The 17,109-nt window shown below is 37.5% G+C and overlaps 1 protein-coding gene across 1 annotated transcript; it reads right to left on the minus strand.

Moving 5' to 3' along the window:
• Positions 1 to 504: 504 nt before the first annotated feature.
• LOC149267564 (polygalacturonate 4-alpha-galacturonosyltransferase-like) lies at positions 505 to 1,528 on the minus strand. The gene has a single exon (XM_089399122.1). The coding sequence runs from the start codon at positions 1,408 to 1,410 to the stop codon at positions 604 to 606; it is 807 nt and encodes a 268-aa protein (XP_089255248.1). The 5' UTR covers positions 1,411 to 1,528; the 3' UTR covers positions 505 to 603.
• Positions 1,529 to 17,109: the final 15,581 nt, after the last annotated feature.

Below are 17,109 nucleotides of genomic sequence, written 5' to 3' on the forward strand. Positions count from 1 at the left end.
GCAAATCAAAGGCGAAAAAGAAAGAGTTGAGATATCTTGTGTCAATGGCTCAATTTGTCTTCCTCCATTTGCGCATGAACAGAATGATCTATAACACCCGGCAATTCCACAAACATAATCCCACAATCCAGCGCGCTGTTGTAGAGGCCATGTGTCATACAGTTAACACGTATGTTGTCACTTTTCCATAATCGGTTTCACCCACAGCAGAAGAAATCTCCACCGGCCCATTTGTATAGTCCTCAGCCATAATATGAAAGCGGTGCTCCCATATAGACCCGTGTGTTGACACATATCATTTGGGAAAAACTCCTTCATTAACATTGCATTTGTTGAGAGATTGCATTGTATTTATAACTCAGATCACCGCATGTTTCATTTTTTGGCGTGCTCTGGAATGCTTTAAATCTAGCTCTGAATACCTAGGAACATCACCCAAAACCGCATATGGATGTTTTGAACAAGAAACTCCATCAACAAATGAATACATACAGATATCCTAAACTCCATGGACATATGTATAGAAACAGAAAACGGACCAAAGTGAATAGGGATATAAATGCACTTCCTCCGACAAGTACTGGCATAGCAAATGATAACCATTTAACTGATATTGCATTGTTGTAAATATGGATGATCAAATTTTACATATTTTGTCCAGTAAGACCTATATTTGCTCATTGCTATCTCTAACCAAGGCTTCATGTTTCCATTATAGTGACAGACAGCTGAATTTTCAATATCTGAAAACTCGACACTTGGGTTGTATCCTAGGCCCAATACGTGCCAGGAACTATTCAGAGGGAAGGTCAAGTTGTAAAATGTAATCAAACCGGGTGGCAGTGTTCCAAGCTTCCACAATACCCTGTCCTCATTCATGCTTTGCCACTTGTGATAAATGCCAGTTATATCACGTTTCTTCCATTCTTTCAAGTCAAAAACATTCATCCCATATGCCCAACCACAAGCGTTCGGATCAAAGTTCTGGGCTATGTGAGGATTAGAAAAGTTCAGATATTTGTCAAAGCGATGGAAACTCTCGCCACATGTTTCAACTGCACCATTTACTTTTCCTTGGAGGTTGACAGACCAGAGTGCAGTCAAATCTTTCTGTACCACGATATCATCATCCAAAAAGAGGATCCTGTCCAGTTTAGGGTAAACTTGTGGTAAATAAAAGCGAAGATGATTTAGCATAGACAAGTATTTTGGATTTCGATACTTCAAATTGGAAAAACCCGCTGCTAGAGTAGTTGGATGATCTGCCTTAAAATAATATTCTTTCATTGCTACAGATTCAAGCTGCCTTAGAACTGGACAATAGGAAGAATTTAGCCATTTGAAATCATCAACATTTTCAACATGTATTGTAGCTTTGCTTGGAGGGTTTTCTAAAAACCACATCTTCATAGCCCCAAAATTCAATCTATCCGTTACAAGATGAAAAACATGCTTTTCAGGTTCCTTGGCATTCAGTATGGTTGAATTAACCACGACAGAGGTAGCCAGCACATTGTCAGAAAATAATGCATAACACCAGAGTTATATCCTTTAGTCAGCATTAGACCTTTAAGCACATCAACCTCATCCACAGCAGTTGTAGCCAGTGTACAATAGGCATGCTAGGATTTGGGCCTCTACTGAAAACTCGAACCAATTCCCAATTTCGTAGCACGCTACGAAACCAGCTAAACAAGTAGCGCTGCGAAACTGCTAAAAGAATTCTGGCGCTCCGAAAACACCCTGTCTTTAAGCTAGGCTAAAAAAATTTTGACAACAGCATTTTCAAAGATAACAGTGGGTTCTACTAAATTATTTGGGGGGACTAGTGTCTTCTTGTGGTTAGTGATCATAATTAATTTGAGGGGATTAGTCCCTCCTTCTAGTTGATGCCAGTAAATCAATGTAGCAGTAGGTTGGTTCTTACAAAAACATTTATAATAAAATAAGCTATATATATATAGATAGTGCATCCTTTTGTTTGGATGTGATTGATATCATATATGCATTGAGATGTTTTGAGTGGTTAAATTTGGAAATTTTACTCATTCGACACTCTTCTAATTAAAATCATAATGCCAATACTCTATTTCCCTCCCCATTATTTTTCATCCTTCTCAATGGAAGCCCTTATGACTCCTTGATTTCCTCATACATAATTCATCCAATGGAAATTTTATCATTGTTTCTCTTCATTCTCGATGTTGAATCCCTTGGGAATAATATCCATTAAGTGGTATCCCAAGGATCCCTCAAAGTATTGAAAAATATAATGGGAAACTTTCTAAAATCTCATCAAAATCTTTTTTATGATACCTTACATACTCGCTCCACCACACTAAGAGAAACTAAAGAGTTGAAGCTTATCCATGATTTATCTATAGCTTGACCCCCACCATCAATATTTCAAAATACAAGATTTTAATTTTCAACACCCCCACTATGTAAACACATATTTTTCATACCCTAAATTATCAAATCAACCACTTTACACATAAATAAATTCATGCTCCATATTTGAGTCTTCCATGAAAACTAACGATTGGAAGGAAGTTCTCTAAAAGCTCAGAGAAAAAAATAATTGTTGTACCTTCTAGTATCTAAACATAGCAATAAGGGTACTCCTCCTAAAAATATTTCTTCAAGCCCTATATTTACCTATTCTCTACAATTTCCAACCCCAAATGTATTTTGAGATCCTTTAGATGAATACAACAAAAATTTCTATGGAGTGTTCCCTAAAATCCTAGAAAAATAATTTTTATCGTAAATCTAACACTAAAGTAGAAATAAAGGACCCATAAATTTTCAAAAAAAAATGGGTACAAAAATATGAGGGATGGATATGAAGGGACATGACACTATGGAAGAAAATTTGTTGGCATTATGATTCAAGTGTTGTCCTTGATGGCAACTCTCTCAGAGGATGGTACAGGTGCTCAGAGGTTGGTACAGGTGATGACAACTTAATCAGAAGACAGATCTTAGTACAGCATGCCAAGGAAGTTCATATACGCAAGTTCGTTAAGCCCAAGTCGCGTATACACGCTAGTTGGATTCAGAAAAAGCGCGTGTATGTGGAAAAGTGTCTTTGGTCCATGGTGGTTAGTCCTTGGAAGTTGTGCCTATGATTTCGGACCATTGTGTCTCGACGGGCGTGTCGATCCCTAGTTTTGAAGTTGATGGTATTGTGTTACTATGGTTTTGGCTCTTGGTATTGAGCTAGGCCTAAGACTATATAAGGAGAAGAAGGTCATTAGGCAAGATCATCTTTTGGACAAGGCTTGAATATCTAAGAGAGAGAGAGATCTGATATGCAGGTTCTGGATTGCTTGATCTAAGCCAAGGAGAGATCACATCGGTTGATGGAAGACTAGATCTAAGGATAGATCGGGATCTAATGGTTTGAAATGCTCTATCATGATATGATTGATTATGCATACTTCTAGATCTGCATATTGTCGCAATACTATGTTCTGGGTCTAACTAATGTCTGGTACAGCTGCAAATTGAGAAAGTTTATTTTTAGATCTGTACGCAGGTTGGCTTCGGTAAAAGCGCGTGTATACGCGGGTTTTGCTCATTGAAGTAGCATATATCTTTTGAAGCTTGATTTTGGGTTTACAGTGGGGTCTGACTGTTATTGCAGAGTTCTGCAGACTGCTCTGTGTTCTGGTAACTGGTGATTGACAGGGTTCAGTGGTTCAGTGATTCAAAGTTTGGTTGTTTTATGCTTCAATGATCTGTTGTGGAAATTGGATGAATTGTGGTCTTCAGATTGTAATGTTGTGCTTCAGGAATATCCAAGTCTGAAAATGTATGAAAAGTGATACTTGAAAGAAAGAAGGTTGTAGGTCAGCACCTACGTACTAGTGTCTTGGCTAGTACAAGAGCAAAGGGGGTTGGAGCTCCCTTCCAAGGAAGTTTGGAGAACGAGAGAAGGTTGTAGCCTTCTGCAGGTTGTAGCCTGCGTACTGGTATAAGGCTGCACCAGTACAAAATATTGTAAACTGAAGTTTCATATTAAAGAAAGATAGAGACATCTTGCAGCAGGTGGTTTTCACCCACATTGGGTTTCCACCTTATATCTTGGTGTTCATGTGTGTGGCTTTTGATCTGTTCTGTTATACTGCACATGTTTACTGTTAATGTGGTGAATAATGTCCTGATGCACTTAACTGAAGAATAAGCTAACTAAATTGTGAGTTTTCTTCTTATACGCTGTTTTACTTAGTCACAGCAGCGTGTACACGCTGGTTCACTTAACTGAAGTAGCGTATATGTTTCTGAGCATTGAAAAAGTTTGATTGATCTGATAATACTGATTCACCCCCCCTCTCAGTATTATTTCCAACAATTGGTATCAGAGCAGGTCCTTCAGAGAAGCTTGATCGCTTGAAGGTAGATCATTCATCATGAGCAACTACGAGAAAGAAGCATCAATCAGGCCACCGGTTTTTGATGGAACAAATTTCAATTATTGGAAGGTAAGAGTTACTGCATATCTTCAATCTCTTGGTACAGAAGTTTGGAACATTGTAGAAACAGGCTATGCTTTTCCTTCAGCTTCTCCTACAGATCCAGCTGAGAAAAAGACATATGAAACAAATGCAAAAGCAGTCAGTACTCTATTAGGAAGTATATCCCAAACAGAATTCATGAAGGTCATGCACTTCAAATCAGCAAAAGAGATATGGGAAAAAATGATCACTAGCTATGAAGGAGATGAACAGGTAAAGGAAGCTAAACTTCAAACTCTCAGGATTCAATATGAGACTCTCAAGATGTATAATGATGAAAGTGTGGCTAATTATTTTCTTCGGGTAGATGAGATTGTTAATTGTATGAAAAATTTGGGTGAAGAAATAAAAGAGACTATAGTAGTTCAAAAGATTCTAATATCATTATCCCCCAAGTTTGAATCTAAAGTATCTGCAATAGAAGAAAAGGAAAATCTCAAAGTTCTCACTATGTCTCAGCTACATGGAATTCTAACTGCTTATGAAATGAGAAAGGGAGGTCCATCAGACAGAAGGGAAGCTGCTTTTAAGGCATCGGGAAAAGAAGGTTACTATGAATCAAGCCATGTTCCAGAAGAAGAGGAAGAAGAATCAAATTTTGTCAGAAATCTTCAAAGGGGTGCTGGAAGGTTCAGAGGTAAGCTACCTTTCAAATGCTTTGCTTGTGGAAGAGTAGGTCATTATGCTGCAAAATGTCCTTATAAGGATAAAGGAAAAGAACCTGCTAGATGGAACAAGAAACAAAGTGCAAATAAGAAAAGCTACTACACCCATGAAGATAGTGATGGCTTATCAAACAGTGATGAAGATGAACAAGGTAATAAATATAAGCTGTTAATGGCATTTGAAGATGATGATTATGAGGATGCTGTAGATGTGGATAATCTCTATAATGAAATTACTAGACTCAAGAGATGCATAGAAGAAAAGAGTGTGATCATTGATACTTTGCAATTTCAAATTGATGAAAAGGAAAAACATCTTGAAAAACTAGAAGGTGAAATTGTTGGTCTCAGAAAAGAAATTGAGAAAACAAAAGCTATTAATCTTAAGTTTGTCAAAGGATCTGAAACTTTGGATGAGATTATCAATGTGCAGCGGTCTCCTCTAAACAAGACAGGTTTGGGCTATAATGGAGAAACCTCTCAAGCATCCACCTCAAAAAGTTATCTTGATGCAGCAAGAAGAAATGAGCAGAAGAACAATGAAGATAATCAGGTAAATCAGGGACGAATTACAAACAGAAACTATCAGGGACAATCCTTCTTAAGGGTGAACAAAAGCTACAACCAACCACAGGTAAAATCTTCTCAGTTTGACACAAGAATAGATGAAAATAGAAATTACAATCAGTTGGCTGGTAGATTCAATAACCGCAGAAGCTTCTTCAATGGGCAATGCTTTTCTTGCCATAACTTTGGTCACAAAGCAGCTCAATGTGTTGCATATAAAACAATCATGACTAGGGAAGCTCAAAAACAAAGAAGTATGACAGGGATTACAAAGAGGACCTATAACAACTTTTCGGTTCTTGAAAATGAAGTTGAATGTTCTATTTGCAATAATTTTGGTCATAAAGAATCTGAATGCAGGAGCAGGTTTCAGGAGAAAAAGGAACAAGCCACGAGCACCAAAAAATGGAGAATAAAGGAACCTCAGACAGAAAGATGTGGGATAGCCTTTTATGCAGAAGGACAGGAAAATCTATGGTACATTGACAGTGGATGTTCGAAACATATGACAGGTGATAAAGAAAAACTTGAATCTTATTCTACTTTAGAAAAAGGAAAGAAAGTTTCTTTTGGAAATGATACTCCTGCAACTATAAAAGGAAAAGGTATTGCTCCTTTGAAGGAAAAGGTCAAGGCTGGAAATGTTTTGTATGTTGATGGATTGAAGCATAATCTACTAAGTGTCAGCCAGATGTGTGATCAAAAAACCGAGGTTATTTTCAGATCGAATGGATGTCTTGTTCGTGATCTTGATACAGGTAAAACAGTTCTCAAAGGCAAAAGAACTCCAAATAATCTGTACATATTTGAAGAAGGACAACAACAATGCTATCTTAGCAAGGATGAAGAGCACTGGTTATGGCATCGAAGGTTGGGACATCTAAGCTTCTCACAAATAAGGAAAGCATGCAAATATCAGGCAGTTCGCGATCTTCCAGATATCAAAATTCCAGACAACACCATATGCAAATCTTGTCAGTTTGGAAAGAAAACCAGAACTAACTTTCCAGAGAAGGAAGGATCAGCTAGCTTGCCTCTTGAGCTAGTCCATACAGATGTATGTGGTCCATTTAGGAAAAGGACACCTCGAGGAGAAGAATATCTGATATTATTCATTGATGATTTCTCAAGGTTTGTTTGGTTAGGGCTTATGAAGCACAAAGATGAAGCATTCGAAAAATTCAAATCCTTCAAAGCATTGGCTGAAAATGAATCAGGACACAAAATTAAGTGCCTCAGATCTGACAGAGGTGGGGAGTTCACATCAAATGAATTTTTCGATTTCTGCGATGAACATGGGATAAGAAGAGAATTCTCTACAGCTAGAACTCCTCAGCAAAATGGGGTTGTGGAAAGAATGAACAGAACTATCCAACAAATGGCTCGTGCTATGCTCGATGAATCAGGTACTCCTGCAACCTTCTGGGGTGAAGCTGCACATGCTGCTGTTATCATTCTTAACAAAACAAATGTCCGAGTAAACAGCACTCAAACACCTCATGAGCTTTGGAGTGGTAAAACTCCTTCCGTGAAGCATTTCAAAATCTTTGGGAGCAAATGTTATATTAAGAATACTGATGAGCAACTTGGCAAACTTGAACCTAGAGCAGATGAGGGCATTCTTCTTGGTTATTCTCCACATAGCAAAGCATACAAGTGCTACAATAAAAGACTTGGCAGAATTGTTGACAGTATTGATATAGTGGTTGATGAGAAGGGATATATTCCTAGGCAAGTTCATCATGAAGACATTGAAGAAGATGAAGGTTACTCTCAAAGGCGAAATGATGAAGAAGAAGAACCTCAAGAAGAAGAAGAATCTCAAGAAGAACCAGAGGAGCAGACAAGAATAGAAGAGAAGACTCCATCCAGATATGTCCAAAAGAATCATCCAGAAACTCAGATTGTGGGGCAGAAAGAAGCAGGAATACAAACAAGAAGGACACTTGCAGAAGCTTCAAGCTACTTGGCACTACTCTCCTCCATTGAACCACAAAATGTGAAAGAGGCATGCAAAGATGAATGTTGGGTCAAAGCAATGGATGAAGAACTTGAGCAAATCGAAAAGAACAACACTTGGGAATTAGTTCCTAGACCAAAAGATAAGAATGTAATAGGAACAAAATGGGTCTTCAAGAATAAATTAAATGAAAATGGAGAAGTAATTAGAAACAAGGCCAGACTTGTTTGTAAAGGGTATGCACAGCAAGAAGGAATAGATTTTGAAGAGAAACCTTTGCTCCTGTGGCAAGACTAGAGGCCATCCGAATGTTCCTTGCTCTCTCAAGCTTTCAAAACTTCAAGGTATTTCAAATGGACGTGAAATCAGCCTTCCTGAATGGAGACTTAGAAGAAGAAGTATATATTGAGCAGCCAGATGGTTTCATTCTTGGGAATGATCCAAACCTTGTATGCAGATTGAAAAAGGCACTCTATGGGCTCAAACAAGCTCCAAGGGCTTGGTACTATCGGTTGGACAAATATCTTCACCAACAAGGCTTTTCAAAAGGATCAGCAGATAGCAATCTCTATATAAAAGTTGAAAATAACAAATTGCTAATTCTTGTTGTTTATGTAGATGATATTATTTTTGGCAGCAATGAAGAGACTATGAGTCAAAACTTTGCCTTGGTTATGCAGAAAGAATTCGAAATGTCACTTCTTGGAGAATTGACATATTTTCTTGGATTGCAAATCCAACAAAATGAAGGAGGTATCTTCTTGTCTCAAACCAAATACCTCAAGCAGATCTTGAAGAAGTATGGCATGGAAGAGTCAAAGCCAGTATGTACACCCATGGTTACAGGATGCAGCCTCAGTGCAAATGATAAATCAGCAGCAGTTCACCAACCCACTTATAGATCCATGATTGGGAGTTTGCTTTATTTGACAGGTACTCGACCAGATATTACACATGCAGTAGGAATGGTTGGAAGATTTCAAGCCAACCCAAAGGAAACTCATCTTCAGGCAGTCAAAAGAATCTTCAAATATCTTCAAGGGACCCAAAACTATGGCTTATGGTATCCTAGAAATACAGATCTCACTCTTCATGCTTACACAGATGCAGATTGGGCTGGAAGTGTGGATGATAGGAAAAGCACAAGTGGAGGTGCTTTCTTCATGGGTTCCAGATTAGTATCTTGGTTCAGCAAGAAACAAAGTTCGATTGCCTTATCTACAGCTGAAGCAGAATATGTGGCTGCAGCATCTTGTTGCACACAACTTCTTTGGATGATGCAGACCTTGCAGGACTTTCAAATCACTTGCACTCCACCTGTCTCTATCTTATGTGATAATACAAGTGCAATCAGCATTTCAAAAAATCCAGTCATGCACTCAAAGACCAAGCACATACCAATCAAGTACCATTTTCTTCGGGAACAAGTGCTTGAGCAGAAGGTCAAGTTGGAGTATGTTCCTTCTAAGGAGCAAGTTGCTGATATTCTCACAAAGCCACTGCCCAGGGAAATTTTTGAATATCTCAGACAAAAGCTGGGAGTAGTTGATGCTTCATCCTGTTGTTGAAGTTTGTTTGTTCTACAGAAAAGTTGGTATACGCAGGTTACAGAAGGGATATGCGCGTATATACGCGGATTCCTGCTGGGTAAGTCGCGTGTATGTTGAACGCTTGTTGCAGAAAGAATATCCGCGTACATACACTGTTTTATACAGGCGAAATCGCGTATATGAAGTTCTGAACAGCAAGGGAAAACTCTGAAGTTCTGAACAGCAATGGGAATGTCAAAAATCTTCAGGCACTGTTTCAGGGAGTGCAACAGGCACAGGTTCAGGGGGAGCAGCTTAAAAGTCTCATAAAGCATTGTTGGCATTCAGATGTTTTGGTTGTTGGTTTCAGGAGAAGGAGCTCAGAAAGAAATCACAGTTGCTGATCTAACAAGATGTTTATCAGATGCTGCTGGTGCCTTTCCTAAGTCTTGGTCTAGATCTGTTGTCTCTATGTCATGTATCTCTCTTGTCATATCTCTTTTATGATGTCAAGGTCATGTAACGGCCTATGTTGGTTTCCCCACTATGCCTGGGATGAATGCTGTAATATAATTGGTTGGTTCTGATATGTCCCCTCTTGGTAGGGAGTATGGATGTATGTATTGAGTCTTTTGGTGATAGGAAGGTCCCTTATGGTGTATAAGTCTTGGTTCTTGTTGAAGAACATCTTTTGCAGATCTGGCCTACTGTCAGAGGGAGCACGAGTCAGCACAGACAAGCAGAGGTATCAGCATGTCCTCAGGGGGAGCAAAGCCCTTTTCCCTTGATGTCAAAGGGGGAGAGTGACTTGGTGTGGTGGTTGCCATCAAGTCCAAAGGGGGAGATTGTTGGCATTATGATTCAAGTGTTGTCCTTGATGGCAACTCTCTCAGAGGATGGTACAGGTGCTCAGAGGTTGGTACAGGTGATGACAACTTAATCAGAAGACAGATCTTAGTACAGCATGCCAAGGAAGTTCATATACGCAAGTTCGTTAAGCCCAAGTCGCGTATACACGCTAGTTGGATTCAGAAAAAGCGCGTGTATGTGGAAAAGTGTCTTTGGTCCATGGTGGTTAGTCCTTGGAAGTTGTGCCTATGATTTCGGACCATTGTGTCTCGACGGGCGTGTCGATCCCTAGTTTTGAAGTTGATGGTATTGTGTTACTATGGTTTTGGCTCTTGGTATTGAGCTAGGCCTAAGACTATATAAGGAGAAGAAGGTCATTAGGCAAGATCATCTTTTGGACAAGGCTTGAATATCTAAGAGAGAGAGAGATCTGATATGCAGGTTCTGGATTGCTTGATCTAAGCCAAGGAGAGATCACATCGGTTGATGGAAGACTAGATCTAAGGATAGATCGGGATCTAATGGTTTGAAATGCTCTATCATGATATGATTGATTATGCATACTTCTAGATCTGCATATTGTCGCAATACTATGTTCTGGGTCTAACTAATGTCTGGTACAGCTGCAAATTGAGAAAGTTTATTTTTAGATCTGTACGCAGGTTGGCTTCGGTAAAAGCGCGTGTATACGCGGGTTTTGCTCATTGAAGTAGCGTATATCTTTTGAAGCTTAATTTTGGGTTTACAGTGGGGTCTGACTGTTATTGCAGAGTTCTGCAGACTGCTCTGTGTTCTGGTAACTGGTGATTGACAGGGTTCAGTGGTTCAGTGATTCAAAGTTTGGTTGTTTTATGCTTCAATGATCTGTTGTGGAAATTGGATGAATTGTGGTCTTCAGATTGTAATGTTGTGCTTCAGGAATATCCAAGTCTGAAAATGTATGAAAAGTGATACCTGAAAGAAAGAAGGTTGTAGGTCAGCACCTACGTACTAGTATCTTGGCTAGTACAAGAGCAAAGGGGGTTGGAGCTCCCTTCCAAGGAAGTTTGGAGAACGAGAGAAGGTTGTAGCCTTCTGCAGGTTGTAGCCTGCGTACTGGTATAAGGCTGCACCAGTACAAAATATTGTAAACTGAAGTTTCATATTAAAGAAAGATAGAGACATCTTGCAGCAGGTGGTTTTCACCCACATTGGGTTTCCACCTTATATCTTGGTGTTCATGTGTGTGGCTTTTGATCTGTTCTGTTATACTGCACATGTTTACTGTTAATGTGGTGAATAATGTCCTGATGCACTTAACTGAAGAATAAGCTAACTAAATTGTGAGTTTTCTTCTTATACGCTGTTTTACTTAGTCACAGCAGCGTGTACACGCTGGTTCACTTAACTGAAGTAGCGTATATGTTTCTGAGCATTGAAAAAGTTTGATTGATCTGATAATACTGATTCACCCCCCCTCTCAGTATTATTTCCAACAAAATTTAGAAGAAACAATATAACATCCCCTTCCAACAAAAATTATGATAGTCATCCTTTATTCAAGGCTCCTCCATATGCAATGTTAATATGTTGCCAGCCCAACGCATAATGATATGGGGCCCTTGTTAGATTTATCCTTTGGTTTTGAGATTTCACCTTTGTATTTGGATTTATATGATGGAAATGGCTTCCTTTTGCAACATTCTTTCATTTTCTCAATCCTAATATGACATGCCTTTTAATTTTCTTATTCATTTTTTCCACATCAATTTAAAAGTTAGGGTTTTCTCACCCACAAGTTCCATGTTTTCCCTCTTTGCTTCCCTTGCATTCTACATTGAAACCCTCTTGGATTCTAGGCATGGAACCCCTTATTGTGTGGGAAGCCATTGGATGTGAGATGGTACAAGCATATGATGAATGTGGAGACTTGTTTCACCAGGTCCACTAGTGGGATTTCATTGAATTGTTTTGGGATTACACTAAAGGGGTTTTTAAGGCTTTTGCCTCTTGTTTCAATGGGAAGAAAGTCTGAGTGGGTGATGTAGATTTGCTTGTAGACATTGATTTTGTTAGAGTGGCTAGTTGTCTCCTGGTAGAGGAATAGAAATGGTCTAAAAACTATGCAGTGGGGACATTCCCACGAAGAAACTTCTTGTTAGTAAATAATTTGTATGTCATGTGAAAGGTATCCCAATTTTCTCTTTGAACTGAAATTGGGTAAGTTAGTTATTTTGTTGTGTGGGTATGGTACTTGTGAAGATTGATGCAATCTAACTTTTATTTATCATATAAGGTTGTTATGGGATTTATGATCCATAAAATTAATTTTCCCTTTTATTTGTATAAAAGGTTAACTAAAATGTCTAGCACATAACATTCAGGCAAAAAGAACTCTCATAGATCACTCTCTCATCACAGTGTCATATGTATTCTAGTTAGACAAAAATTGGTGAAGTCAAGGGATGAATGGGTCCATTTGATATGTATAAATTATTTTGAGAAACCCCAATTACCCTAGTATCCTAATTCCACAAGTCTTTGTGCACCTAACCCTCCTCTGGATAGTCATATTCAATCACCAACTTAACATTTCTTACAAATTCATTGTGAATAATCATTTCATGAAGTAAACACTTGTGTTTCGCATGATGTGAAATATTCAAACCTACTTCTATCAACTTAAATAGACACATGGATAAGGGTACCACTATGTGTCATATGGAATTAAAATAGGAATTTAAGGATAAAAGAGAGGTGAAACCCTCCACGACAAGTCTTGAGCCCAAACATGTACCTACTGAACTTGCAAATGAAGAAGAGATCAATCAAGAATTAAAAAATCCTCAATCTAAGGTTAATATTAAAGATAATTCAAAGGAAAGAAAGATAACACATGCATACAAATGCCTTGTAGAGGAAGTGTTTTTCGATTTGGAAGTTTAGCTTCAACCTTTATTAAGAAAGACCAAACTTGAAACTAAATATTATGTAGATAATGGTAAATTTGAGCCTAATGTCAATAGAAACACTCATAAGATTCCTAAGAATCCTAATTCTAACCCTGGACCTGTACTAGCATTAACATTTCCTATTTAATGTTCCACCCTTGAATGGTTGTATTAATTACTTATTGTAGGAAAGTGAACAAATTTAAACTTTGTTTCAAGTTAGGGAAATACACAATGAACCAAAATCCCCTAGCACTAAATTTCATGCTAAAGAGATAAATATTATCGTCAAGTCATCATAGGTCAAAGTAGTTATATCTTCTAATATATATGACTCTCCTCCTAATAATTAATGATTTATTGTTATCTATGATTGTGATTTTTTAAGTTTTTGAGGTGTGTGTCTATTTGATTTATTTTACTAAATTTGAAAAAGGAAGATATAAAATCCATGATTATGTAGGAACCTTATCTTGTGTTCAATGTGATGTTTAATGATGGTTTGTTTGTTGCAACACATCGTTCATTGTTATTATTGAATCTTAGCCCTGGTTCGTATAAAAGAAAGACATGTTCAATTGATGTGTACCTATTGCAAGTTTTGCATAGATGTAGTGTCACGCATTTGTATTCTTCTTTTACCTTTTACAATTCTATGGGAAAGCTAAGTAGATAATTTGTTTTTGTTTTTATAATATATAGTTAGGTTGAAGTGGAGAATGTTTTCTATGCCAACAAGGGGAACTAACCCGATCGCAGACCCCAATTAGATCTGCTTTCATTTGGAGTGGCTAGTTCCAACGGGTTTTAAAGGATCTCGTAAACTATTATAGGTGTTGAAATATTGCTTCTTGGAGGAAGACTTCAATTAAATCAACAAAAGAAACAACTAACCTATGTATATCAAATCCTATCTACACTAATTTTAACTACTTATGCTAATCGTAACTATTCTAATCTATCGTACAGGAGCATAAAAAAAAGAGAATAATCATCATATATAAATTCGAAGTCCAAATGAACCAATTACTAGTTCATATATGAACAAGGTTTTATTAAATATTTATTGCAATCTAATTACTTGTATGGGAATACACATTTCCATACAAAAAAAATTGCAACTGATGTTTAACAAGGTTTTGAATAAAAAATCAGTCATGAATTAAGCATGGTAATAAATCATATTTGAATAACCAAGACTAGTCATGAATTTCCTATTATCAATATGCACAAAAAAAAACACATTTATGATTATGCCAACAACAACACCCTGATTCTAAACACATGAAAGAAGAGGAAAATAAATATGAAAAAAGGCTCCTTCCTCTCCCAAACAGTCTCCTTTATTAGCAAAATAAATCAAAGTTGTTCTAACCAAAAGAAAAGTCCTCCCTCTATCTCTGGAGGTAATACTTATACAGGGAATATTGGCCCTCCATATTCTCCCTACGTTTCCACGTCCCTCCTCTTTTCAATATACAGTCGTAGAATCGATTGGTGAAATTCCTGACATATAAAGGCCACATTTGCTGGAGCATTTCATTTCTTGGGGAAATGAATAGATGTTGACTGGAAAGAGGAGGTATGCATGTCATTTCTTCATGATAAGGCCGGAGACCACATAACCTTTGGAACACATAGGTAACACATGGAAACCTGACCACCAATTCCTAAAGTCGGATCTTTAAATAGAACACACCCGCATATAATAACTCTTCTGATCCACTCCTGCGTCTTTTACCTGGAGCCCTACTTGATGCTGATGCATCCATTCTTTGACCTCGCTTTCCATCTCTCGGTCCTCGCCCACAAAAAAAACCAACATTATCTTTTCTGATGAAAATATGATAGAAATTCCTAAAAACACAAATCTTGCCTTCATTAAAACGTTTATGAAATCACAAGGAACAAATGTGAAAGAATCAGCCCCTGGATGAACCAAGGATACAATGCGATCATGTCACAATCACTCACTGCAGCGAGCAATCACATGCAACATCACCCTTATCAGATTTTCCTCTGAAAATCCAGACCACAAAATTCTATCAGAATACACGGAAAAACCTGCAACCGAACCATAAGGCCAAACTTCAAATACTATACACCCGGAAATATAATTTTCGAAGGGTCCACTCATCACCCCTTGACGCAAGCTTAGAGCTTGCCATAACCAGGAACTTAATTGTATGTTCATGCATCATCATCATATGCCCAAGTCCAATTCAACACACGGCAATTTTCACTAATTGTGTGGAAGCTTGTAATTTCACTTTCCTGGCAATTTCATATTTTAACATTTTTTGCAAAGACTTTTTCCCAACATATATTTTAACTTTATAACTCACAAATTTAATGAGATTCGCACTTATGCCAATGCTCACAATTTATTTCAAACAGAATTCAATATAATGAGAATTCAAGTCAAACAATCTGGCCATGCTATTTAAATTACCTCCATCTACAAGACTTTAGCCTTTCATCTAAATTGGGTCTTCATTTACAAACAGCCAGTGCTCTCTGCACACTAAATTTGGCTCTTACACTGTTCAAATTGTAAAACACATTCAAAATGACAAAGTATTGGTAGCGCTTAGGGCTTTTCTACGTTTCTGTATCAAATTGCCAGCGCCCTCACTGCGCCTTTCACATCCTTGCAAATGAATCTTCAACTCATTGTCAGAACAGCTTCAAATGTTTCATTTAACAACTCATCTACATATCTGCAAAACACAATGATGCCCTACCATAATGTTAACACATTGTTTGTAAATGCGTTTACCTTCCATTCTGAATGCACCTCACCTGCCTTATCCATCAGAAAATGGTCAACACAGTAATTTATACTGCAATACTACAGATCAACTTCAAAATTCACTGCAAGTTAAATTCCACCATAATTTCTTCAACATCGCATTTCAATAAATCATTGTTTCATTGCCAATGGACGGATAGTCCGGCCATTTGATAGAACTCTGCGTTTAATGCCAGAACTCTGCGTTTTTATTAATTTCAATCCCAATTACCAGATTCAATTCTGGTTCCACCCTTTAACAAATCGATTGTGCTATGACTTTACAGGAATTGGTTATTGTATTAACACACTCTGCATACCCTTACCCAGATAATCCTTCTTCTAGTTGCATTCTAGCCACCTTCAAAACAGCGTTCAGTTTAACAATGCATTCATTCTGGAATTAAAGACAACGTTCAGTTAATAATTCAACCATACATTCATTCCGAAATTGTATCTTCTAATGACAGCATTCATCCTTTTGACAAAACATTCTGTATTTTCCTTCACTGCTACAACAATCATTAAAATCGGTTCTAATCGAACTTCAGATGAATAAGCCGAATTTGAAAAACAATACCCTGCGCCATTGATTACCGTTTGTCCAATTCTGAATTTGAAGAATTTTCAATTCTGCATTTATATAGCCATGATTCGAATTTCAAAATATCTGTAGAAGATCTATAAAACACGATTTCTGTAGTCAAGTGACCCTACGATGAATTCTGGAAATTAATTTCTGTGTATGTTTATTCCATTTAACAAAATCTCAACAGATTTCAAACTCCAGAATTTCACAACCCAATAATTACATTACAAGACTGGAAAGTTCCATTAAGATGTTTTACAGAGTACCCATTTCAGTCAAGCAATTATATTCAAAAGAATCAAACCCTACAAACCCGCAGAATCAGTGCTTGGATTACAATCATTCCTACAAAATTTTCACCCAATTTAATGCATTCAACTTTCCACAAGTTTATGTTATAAACTTAACCATGTCAGTCATCGATTATTTCAGATCGATCTCACAATACCTTATAAAATTCGATTCATTATATTGCATGGAATTCATAAACAACAGTCTCATAACCATATAATGGAATTCAACAAAAAACCAGATTCCTCATTAATCATGCAAACCTGACATGAAAGTCCTCCTTTGTGGCCTGATTTCTCCAATTATTGGCCCTTTACAAACTGCCGGAGGCTCCAAACAGAAACCTTTTTACTACTCACACTCTCAATGTCCTTTTCTCTCAAAACCCCTTCCTATTTATACAATTTTAAAAAATCAT

The sequence above is a fragment of the Pinus tabuliformis genome, chromosome 6, assembly GCF_031772625.1.
Source record: "Pinus tabuliformis cultivar Carrire ecotype Pingquan chromosome 6, CPIR1, whole genome shotgun sequence".
Taxonomy (NCBI): Eukaryota; Viridiplantae; Streptophyta; class Pinopsida; order Pinales; family Pinaceae; genus Pinus; species Pinus tabuliformis.